This window comes from Polypterus senegalus, chromosome 2 (assembly GCF_016835505.1).
Source record: "Polypterus senegalus isolate Bchr_013 chromosome 2, ASM1683550v1, whole genome shotgun sequence".
Taxonomy (NCBI): Eukaryota; Metazoa; Chordata; class Cladistia; order Polypteriformes; family Polypteridae; genus Polypterus; species Polypterus senegalus.
In genome coordinates this window covers 206,208,308-206,219,568 of record NC_053155.1, presented here as the reverse complement: position 1 = coordinate 206,219,568, position 11,261 = coordinate 206,208,308, and the positions used below count along the sequence as shown (strand labels likewise).

The 11,261-nt window shown below is 36.0% G+C and overlaps 1 protein-coding gene across 15 annotated transcripts in view; it reads right to left on the bottom strand.

Annotated features, from left to right (window-relative positions):
• dmd (dystrophin) overlaps positions 1 to 11,261 on the bottom strand; it is a 2,654,580-nt gene that overhangs the window by 98,487 nt on the left and 2,544,832 nt on the right. For all 15 annotated transcript variants that reach the window (XM_039745194.1, XM_039745193.1, XM_039745197.1 and 12 more), the window contains 2 exons: positions 6,943 to 7,144; positions 4,776 to 4,861 (listed from right to left, as the gene is read on the bottom strand). In XM_039745194.1, coding sequence (XP_039601128.1) covers positions 4,776 to 4,861; positions 6,943 to 7,144 — 288 coding nt within the window. The remainder of the gene's footprint in view (positions 1 to 4,775; positions 4,862 to 6,942; positions 7,145 to 11,261) is intronic.

Genomic DNA, 11,261 nt, shown 5'->3' with positions numbered 1-11,261 from the left:
TTTTACCTTGCTTTCGATGGTGCATGGCCAGTTTCCTTCATTACCCTGAATTTAATGGGTGGAGTGAGTTCTAAGCAAGTTACAGTAAAATAACTATTTCAGCTCTAAGTCTGTGAGTAATAACAAAATACTTCGACATTTTCCAATAGCAATATGTGCCCTATTGTTTTAAGTGTCACTACAAAATCGAATCAAGTATATTTACTTCATATTTTATTTTACTAGATCAGTGTTTCCCAAACTCGGTCCTGGGGACCCCCTGTGGCTGCAGGTTTTTGTTACAACCAGATTCCTAATCAGTGACAACACCTGATAGCACTGATCTCATTTAATTAGCTGGTATATTTTTTTTCCTTTATTCTACATTCAGAAAAGCACAGCAGCATGATTTTTACATTTATAAGACATTTAGAAATATTTATGCTTTTTCTATAGATTTAAATGCTTAACTCTCTTTTGTTGATTTCATTATATTTTGCCCTTTCTCTGTGCAGTTTTCCCACTTCGTTGTATCTTATTAATGACAATTTAAAATGAGCAGAGCAGACACGCTGGCAAACAACACTGAATAACCAAAGGCTGCAACTACTTTAGTGTCAGACCCACTAATTAGTAAGTAATGGATTAATTAAACAATTAGAAGACCTTGAGTAGAATGAAAATCAAGATGAAAATACATTATTCCCATATAACTGCTTGGTACATTTTAATATATATTTTTTAGCAAACTTAGTTTTCTAATTTCAATATTGTTCCCAAAACACAGAACTTGGGAAATAACAGTTTACTTAATTAGATCAGGGGTTCAATTAAAAACAGAAGCTGGTTGGAACAAAAACCTGCAGCCACAGGGGGTCCTAAGGACAGATTTTGGGAAACACTGTACTACATCATAAAGAGAACCAGTTGATTTCAAGCCTTTGCTTTCTCAAAGCTCACCAAAAGGCCAGTTTAAACACAATAAAAACAAATTAAAGCAAATTTTTGGATAGAAAGAAAAAATATTTGTACACAGATATGCAAACATTATGCTGTTTCTTCAAAACATAAGTAATATATCTTTTAGATATTTTGATTTCACAGACTGTGAGGAGATACAAGTAAGGACATTTCTCATGTCAATGAAGTGAAGAACTGCAGGATGATGGTAAGCGCTGAGAGTTAGAGCTTAGAAACATACTAGTTCTTGAAATGATTTGGGGTATTTTATAAAGTGTTACATTCTAAATGAAATACTGTATTTTTGCTTAACAAATATTCTCTCATGAATATAAACAAAATCAAAATAATTAATCTCTAGGGCTACTTGTGCCAGAGTTTGAAAATGAAAAAAAAAAACTTATAAAAAAAGAATACCAATGCAAGGCTTTTTTATTCCTATTTTTTTTTTCTTCTGTAATTAACTTAGTAACTGAAGTTGTACATTACTGAAACGATACTCTTAAACTCTAGATATGTTAATTAAAAACAGGGTTGAAGCAACAAAACTTAAATAGAGAGCTTAACTGTTAGCAGCTTTACTGACATTATCAAAGCTGTAGCTTACATAAATAGAGTTTATTCACTACCATCACAATATTTAGAATTTATTTATTGTAATTGTTGGGTTTTTGTGCACTAGAGTTGGTGAACTGAGATTCCTGGGATGAAGGACCTGTCGTTCAGTGTATATTAAACTGAATACCTGAAATAATTTATAGAACTGGAAACAATTTATGGAGCTGGTAATCTGATGAATTTTTCAATTCATTTCAAATTATTGTTATGACTTCCAGTACAATAAATATTTTTATAGTCACAATATTGTAGAAGAAGGAAGTAAAAAAGATAATAAGCTGCTTTCCTCTTGACATCAGGGATCATGTAAACAGTTTAATTCCTGAGAACCTCAAAATGGGCTACTTCTACATGCTTCCTAAAATCCACAAAGAAGGGAACCCAGGAAGGCTTATAATCTCAGGAATTGGCTCCCTTACAGAGAATGTTTCAGGTTGGGTGGAGCACATCCTTAAACTCCTTGCCCACAATACATCCAGCTACATCCAGGACACCACTGACTTCTTAAAAAACTGTCTGGTATAGGCCCCTTACCTGAGGGAACCTTACTGGTCACAATAGATGTTGAGGCACTTTACACAAACATACCCCACGATGATGGCATATTGGCATGTGAAACGTACCTCAAACAACACGACTTACCCACAGAGTCAGTTATACAAATGATAAAATTCACTTTGACACATAATTCTCTTTTTGACAAGAGTTCTACTTGCAACAAATGTGGACTGCAAAGGGTTGTCGGTTTGCACCTCACTATGCAACCTATTTATGGCAAAATTGGAGGAAGATTTTATGTCAATGTGCGTCTTAAAGCCAACGTTGTATCTCTGTTACATAAATGACATCTTCAAACTCTGGACTGCCAGTGAGAAGGACCACCTCCATTTTCATAATAAATATAATTCTTTTCACCCCAACATAAAGCTGAAGCTGAAGTCAGCTTCCTTGACACCACCGTTCAACTGAAAGACAACACCCTTGTAACTTCTGTTTTTCACAAACCAACAGACAGACAGACCTACCTGAGAAGTGATAGCTTCCACCCTATGCATATAAGGCGCTCCATTATTTTCAGCCAAGCAATACGATACAATCATATTTGCTCAGACCTGACAGACTGGGATAAAGCAGGAGCTTAGACAAGATTTCATCAGACAAGGTTATACCCCCAAAACAACAGACACTCAAATAAGAAGAGCTACTGCCATACCCAGAGACAACCTTCTGCAATATAAAAACAAAGACACAAGAACTGCATCCCCTTTGTTGTCACCTACAACCCACATCTTGAAGCACTTCGAAAAATTATAAAAAAACATCAGCCAATGTTAAACAATGATCAAACACTGAAAAATGTATTTCCTGAACCTTCCCTCCTGGCATACAGACAACCACCAAACTTGCAGCAACTAAGTGAACCAACAGAAAATGGCACATCTCCATGCCTACAGAAAAAATGTGAAACGTGTGCTCACATTTATAATACAGACTATATAATTATACCACACTGCCGACTAGAACATCACACAAAGGGATCATTTTCCTGCAGATCATCTAATGTGGTCTACCTAATTCTCTGCATAAAAATGTCCTGACACTGCACTCTATGTGGGAGAAACTGGACAAACACTCTGCCAGAGAATTAATTTCCACAGGTTCCACATTAAACGTGGCAACACAAATGTTCCTGTAGCGGCCCACTTCAACAGCCATGGACACTGTGAGAGTATCTTTAAAGTCACAGTGCTTATGGGCAACTTCAGAACACAGCAAGACAGAAAAGAATAGCAAGTCAAACTCATGCTAAAATTTAATACATTACAACATGGTTTGAACAGAGACAAGTGTTTTATGGCCAGGTATAAGGATTGTTTGCATCTCTCAGCCTGACTACAGATCCACATTGTATGGAAAAACTCATCAGAAACTTCTAAAGACTTTGTTGGACAGTTATCTTATCCAAAGATCTTGACCATACATTGTTCTTCTCTCTTGCTAAATGAATTTTGCCTGAAAAGGTCTATTAATTTTTTACATTTAAGATGTCTCACTTAAAGATTTACCAATGTTGTTACTTGTCCTAGTGTGTATATAAACACAGGGAACTCCAGTTTCTGTATTGCATCTTGCCTGAAGAAGGGGCCCGAGTTGCCTCGAAAGCTTGCATATTGCAATCTTTTTAGTTAGCCAATAAAAGGTGTCATTTTGCTTGACTTCTCACTACATTAAAAAAGTGACATTTTTTAAAATATTTCAACTAGTAATAGACCGTGATTAAAATAGCAATTTAATGAAATCAGTTATAAATTTATGTTCTGTATGATATAAGAATGGCTTTAATTATTAGCATTCCAGATTACCCTGATTGTCATGGAAACACAAAAACAAACTTTACTAGGAAAATAGCCTAATTGGGTAAACATCAAAACAAACAGAAGGTCACACAAAATGGTGGTGCATTTAATTTTTTGATTAAATAATGTGAAACATTAACCATTCCAGCTTATGTAGTTTCTGTGTTTTAAACAAAATGAAGCATATTAAAACTTGTTGTAAGATGACAACAGATGATTTAATCAGTAGTAATAAAAGTACTTCTGCATCTGAAATGGTGATGTTAAGATGGGCAATGCCTTGTGAATGACAGCATGATTTTGTAAGTAGAGGTGACATGTAACAGAAAAATATCAGGTAGCTGTCAAGTATAACTGCAAGGCTGGACACATGAAAAGATGGAAGCAACTGGCAAGTGCTGAGATTAGAAGATAAAGCTGAGCTATGCCACAGAATCTACAAGAGAAGCATTAACATTTTACTGGCATTCAGTTGCAGGTAGTTTGACATCATCCAAGCAATGACATGATTGATTCAGGCAGTGAACTTGTCTAAGACTGAGGTGCCTCAAGGAGTGACGTTAGTACTATATCTTTTTATTGTAGACAAGAAACAGTAGGGTTGTGTTGGTTAGTCAGATGACCCAGAGGAAACAAGGAGATTCAAAAAAGTGCGGCAAGCGCAAGGCCTTCAGCGATACCTTAGCTGTGATGACATAGGAAGCTACTTTGTTCTTAAGAGGTAACAACAGAGTTCAAATTAGTAACACAATAAAGACAAACAATATTCCTCTGGCTTCATTACTTATACGAAACTGACCATGATGTAAACAAAAACAAATAGACTTTCATGGATGAGTACTGAAACAAGATTCTACTTACATCTGTATTTGTCTTCCAAATGTGCCTTACATAGGGAAACAATGCCCGTCTTGAATGACAGTATGCGAATCTTCCCAGTTCTGCCTCTGTTATCAAAATAACAGTGTACTGTATTAGTTCACTACTCTTTTACATTACTACAAATACTGTTTAACCGTATTACTATACAGAAAATGACTCACCCAAAATATTAATTATTTTAAAAGTAGGCAGCATTTTCAACAGTTTTTTTTTCAGTAGGGTGATGGTTTGTATTGTAGCTACTCAATTACTCATACAGTATACAGCACATTAATTAGGCAGAGAATGGCCTCTGTCATGCATGGGTGCAGCACAGAATGGCCTCTTGTAAACAAAGTAGAAATTAATGGATTGTGCAGTTCTACACTGTGATCTCCATTATATTCCACTGCAGAAGATGCAGGTGCTTCTGGTAAATCAAGCTGATTAGTACACACGATGCAATTTCCCTCCTTGCATTAATCCAGAGAATGTCTTGATAATGATTCAAAAAGAAACAATACTTTGATTTCCTAGTTAACTTGTGCACTTGCGGACTCCTTAATGTTTAAATAATCTGCTCCTATTAAGTTGCAGAAAAATGCCTATGTTACATTAAACATGTGTATTATATTAAGAGATTGTCTGTAGAACATGTAAAAAATTCAGTGTGCTAGTTTGGTGAGCACTATATTAGGAAGAAATCGCTTAAAATATTTCCTGAAAGAATGCAAAGGTTTTACCATCTTCAAATAAAGTTATTTAATAACTAGGATATTAAGCAAATAAATTAGGCCATTAGTTAAAGCATTTACCTTGTCATATTTGTTCATTCCAATAATTTATCATGTACATTAATATGATCAATTGCAGTGTCAAAGAACAAACCATATAAATGTAAATGACATTAACATTGTAAACAACTCTTGACCAACACAACAGAATTTTTCTTCTATATGGTTAATCACATATCAGATATACCAACAACTATTGGTAAACACCAAATGTAACTATACCAATAATGGTGTGGCAAGCAGCTCTGTAATAACTATTGCTACGTCTGTACATATACAACTGACTTGAATGAATCTTAATGAAGCATGGAATTCTTGTGCAAGACTGCTGGACAGATGTGGTCCTATTATTTCAGGGTCATACAGTATATATAAAAAGGAAGCTGAAGTGATTTTTCTTTATTAGGCTACATTTTTTAAAATGACCCTAAGAAAAAATGCAAAACATGTGCACAAATTGCAAAGTTTGATATGACTTTAACCAGAGCACCAATCTTCATGATAATTATCAGCAATAGAATAGTGAAAGATTGAGTACAATTATTCTAAATTTCTTTTTTTGTGTATTCAACTCTGTACTTGTGTTTTATTCTTTTAGCTAGTGTACCATCACCTTGTCTTTTTTTTGAACTGTTACAAACCTTGAGTGAAGTCTGCTAAACATTGCTGTTTGCAGGTAAAACGGGATGGACTGGCTGAAGCAATGCTCATATAATTCCCACTGAAGAAATAATAAATGTTTTACATTTTTTATATTAAAAAAATATTCATTCATGTTTGTGCTTTTTCAGCAAATCTGATAGGAAAACAATACAAAACCAACTGCAATTTAAAATCAGATATATGATACTGGATGTTCTTAGCTCTTCTTCCAATACATCTTCAAAACTTTAATACTAATAAAGAAAATGAAATCTTTGCTAAATATGCAGATAATACACAGCAACAAGAAGTTATACAGTGTCAAAATATCAGTGCCATCAGCCATTTTGTCACCCACTTAGTCCTGAAAAGGGTTGTGGGTGGTGCTGGAGCCCATTCCAGCCTGCATAGGGCACAAGGCAGGAACAAACCCTGGAGAGGGTGCTAGTCCATCGCAGGGTTAGCACACACACACCAACCATACACTAGGGCCAATTTAGTATTGCTAATCAAAATATAGTTTCTCTTCAAAATGGTTGAGCAAAAAGAATTAATATGAACAACATATAAACACTAATACTCAAACAAGGGACATGGATGAATGAGAACCTCATTTTACACATTAAGTAACATTCGCTGAACATAAGAACACTTTTTGTTTAATAAATTCTTTGGCTCATGTTTATGTAAAAAAACAAAATTTTCAGTAAGACTGTATGATTGGGACTCACGTGTCATAGACATTTAGAAGCCAGTTCAAGCACATATCCACACACAGGGGCACATTCACTAGGTTGTTGTTCTCCTGTTCCAGCCGGTCATAGATTGTGGTCAAGCAGTTAATTATCTGCAGGATGTCCATAAGCTGCTCATTCTGTTTGAGGTTGTGCTGGTCAAAGGCATCACACGCTGCTGACAGGCCCAAGAGATCCACTGTATAGCAAACAAAATTACAAGTAGGTATGCCAAACAGAAACTGGTAGCAATGTGTATCGAACTCTTCTTGGAAAACACAGAATCAATACTTTATAATTTAGTTATCGTACAGCTCTGACACAGGCATCTACCCAGAATCAATTATAAAGTGAATTATGCTTGCTACAGATCATGAAGCATTAACAGCACAAGTATTTAGTGTACAATACAATGGAAAACATTTATATATTCTCGAAGTATTTCAAAAAAATCTTGCAATTAATTTTTTTTGGTGGTTTAGGGTGGAGTGAAAAAAATTTTGCCTCAGTCTTATCGACTGGTATTTATAGCACATGCAGAGCGCTTACAGCTACAGAAGTACAGCCTTAAAGACCAACATAAAATTAAATGACTCTTAAAATGTGACAACAAATAAATAGGTAAACTTGAATAGTAAAAACATTTCATTTAAATCTCAGTATTTTTATTTGAAGATTTATAAACATGTCAAAAATGTAAAAGATTTGATTAAGAAAAATGCATACAATTCAGATTTCATTAACAAAACATAATTGCACTGAGATTTGTATATTTCTGACCTCTTTACTTCTTGCCTCAGATACAACACCTGCTATATACTGTACACATTTTATAACTTATTTGGAGAACTAAAAGATAAAAAGGACACAAGCCTGTTACCAGCCATTCCTGCAAATGCGGTTGCAAGTTTTATGTTCCTTTCATTTAGTTTTTACTCATTCAAATTTAAGTTTTAAACTTTATAATTCAATATTTCAAGATTTCTATAGCTTTTTGACATTATTTTTCTTGAACATAATTTTGTTCTTTTGTCTTTGCTCAATTTTTCTTTAATGTGCTTTCAGAAAGTCTAGCTTTACATGTTAGTTAAAAATATAATAGAGCATTTAGGCTGCCTGAATAAGTATACAAAATCTGTAAAAGAAAATAATTTAATAGGCTACAGAAAACTGTTGAATTACTATCCAAACATTAAAAACTAAAGCAAAAGTGTTAAATAACATATCTATTGTATCTTTACATAATAATCTTCTTCAGATGAATGCTTTCAAAAATAGCTGAACTTGGTTTCACGGGTCTATTATTTAGCTAGCTGTGCATTCATGGACTGCTCGTACATTTCGATTTACAGTTGGATAAAGTGGAAAAAATTACCATTTAAAAACACAGCAGGAGTGATACTACTAAACCTTTTAACTGCTAGGTGGCGATCACGAGACATCTTTAGCTTCTTAATATTCGATACATAAGCTTAAAAAGAACACCCCTTAGAATATCCCTTAGTATGGTCAAAAAATGCATTCCTGAAGATTATGGAATGCACAATCAGTTGGAACAGTAGTTCAAATTATAATTCTTTCACAGAAACTCTTAAATCACAGATTATATTGAAGCCATTGACGACATAATAAATACATTATTCAGAAGCTCTGCACAGATTTCAAAGTGACCTTTATTGTTATCTTTCTTAAACAATATGCGTAGCAGTCCTAACAGGTTGTCATTCAAACTTAATAATATACAGTAATTACTAAGAAACACAGCATGTGTCCTACTACCTGTGTTATGTGATCTTTTAGAGGTTTATTGATAAGTTCATTTCAAATTGGCTTACAAGTTTATTTATGGGCAGCATGGTGATATAGTAGTTAGTAGAGTTACCTCACACTTCTAAAAAAAATTAGTCTAAATCATGGACCAGTCCCTTCCTGGGGGTAGTTTGCACATTCTTCCTTTAAGTCGTTAATTCTCTGGGTATTCTGTTTTTTTTGGTCACATATCACAAACCTACAGATTGGAGTTAGGGTCTGTATATTTGTGTGTCTCACGATGGGTTTGTACCCTATCCAGGGCTTGATCACCACTGTGCTTCTAATGACCTGGCTCCCTCTCTATAATCCTTACTTTGATTAAGCCATTGAGAAATGAATCAATGGATATGACATTGCAACTCACATTTAATTTTAAAAAGGATGCACATAGTCATAAACAATAACTAAGTATGACTGTGGTGTTACATCAACACTCAACAAGCATTAAGGCCTAAGGTGAGCCAAGACAGCATTCTCTAAACTTAAAATTAATAATTACAGATCTGTATAAAAGTTTCCTCTGGCCACAAGGGAGGAGCAAAACCATCCCCTCAACTGAAATGAGTCTTCCCATCACTTTTAGATGAAAGGAACACATCAAGCTAATAATCTTGTGCCATGTGAATTCAGTGCAACACAAGCGGTAATGCGTCTAATACATGACCATTACACTCTGTAACTTCAGTATCGCAGGAATTAATAAAGATAGCACCTTTCTTAGTTTTTAACAAATGTCTGAGGTAAATTCTCAATGTTTCTGTAACTGGGCTTACTTGTGATTTTATTTTTGTTTTGAGTCTGTATTTCATTTCATAATAGTTGTAGATATTTCATGTCCATCACATTTTTGTTTCGGTAACATTTAGAAATCTTGTTCTGAATCTAACCTATGAGGCTAATATAATGTTGTAGATGTAGGGGCATTGGTGGGTGGAGTGGCTTTACATAGATATATATCTGACATTTGTGAATTGATTTAATATACTTATAAAGTGAATGAGTGGGTGTTTGGTTAGATGAGCGTATCCAGTACTAAATAAGGGAGTTTGCCTGTTAAATTGTGTGAGCTTTTCGTGCAAAGGAGAGGATTTCTAAAAGAATTGGTCAAATGTATTGAATGACCCTTGCACTACATGATTATGCTACATTATCACCACAAGCCTGTACTACTGATAGAAAACAGTATAAATACATTTATGCCTACTTCTGACCCTGTTAAAGAAGAAATCTAGAGATCTCAGACAAGAGGGGGCATCCGTCCTGGTTATGCTGGAGGCCTCGAGTAGAGGGCTTGGAAGCCCAGCCCTGTAGAGACCCGTGGCCACCGCCAGGCGGTGCCCCAGTGCCTTATTATCCCGGGAGCCCAGCACTTCCGCCACACCAGGAGGTGCCGGGGGGAAGACGACAGGGGACACCCAGACGGCTTCCGGGTGCGCAGCCGGCACTTCCGCCACACGGGGGTGTGTCTGCGGGAGATTGCCGGGAAGCAGCTCGAGCCCATCCAGGTTCCTATAAAAGGGGCCGCCTCCCTCCAGTCATTAGTGGAAGTCGGGTGGAAGAGGACGGAGCTGGAGTGAGGACTGGAGGCGGCCAGGAGGAAAAGAGGCACAGGACTGTGTGGCCTGGACATTGGGGGAATCGGTGCAAGAGGCACTGGGGTTTGTGCACGTGACTTTTTTGTAAATATTTATTGTAAATAAACAGTGTGTGGTGGAGCCAACGATGTCCGTCTGTCTGTGTTCGGGTCAAAGTTCACAGCAGATATAGCCTTTCCACTCCAAGGTCCTATGATTTGGAGTAAACACCTGTTATTTAAGCATCTGTTGCCTTTCTATTTCCTTGAAGAACTCTGGCCATTCTCCTCTGATTTCTCACTGCCATTAACATGATGTCTTCCACTCATCACACTTTTCTCTGTAAACTCTGGAGACTGCTGTGTGTGAAAATCCCAGGAGGGCAGCTGGGATCAACATATGACACCAATCATATCAAAGCTAAAGACATTTAGATCACATATCTTGCCCAATCAAATATTTGGTCGAACAACTAACCCTCTTGACCAGGTCTGCATGCTGCATACAGTTGCAGGTACATGATTAGCTTTTTAAGGAGGCTATTTAAATTAATGATCAAGGGTAGGTAATAAAGTAGCCACTGCATGTATGTCCTTTTTTCTTTCAAATTTGTTCACTAATTTTCAGCTATGCTAGATATAAAACTGCCACATCACTTGCAAAGGAGAGTTTTGCAGCACAGTCCTGAAGACGGCCCAAGATGAACAATTTATGAACCAAATTCAAGTGAATTGCAGCCAGCACCTATTAGGGTATTATGGAAGAGATAGGATTCGGGGAGTCTCTCCACCACCCACGTACCATAAGCTAGTAAAGCTGTAGTTTTTTGCATTCCATTAAGCAGGAGCAGCATTATACCTACTTTTATTATCACTGATAAAACAACTGACTAATGAAAAAATAACTAAAACCATCTCTTGGACTTAGTCC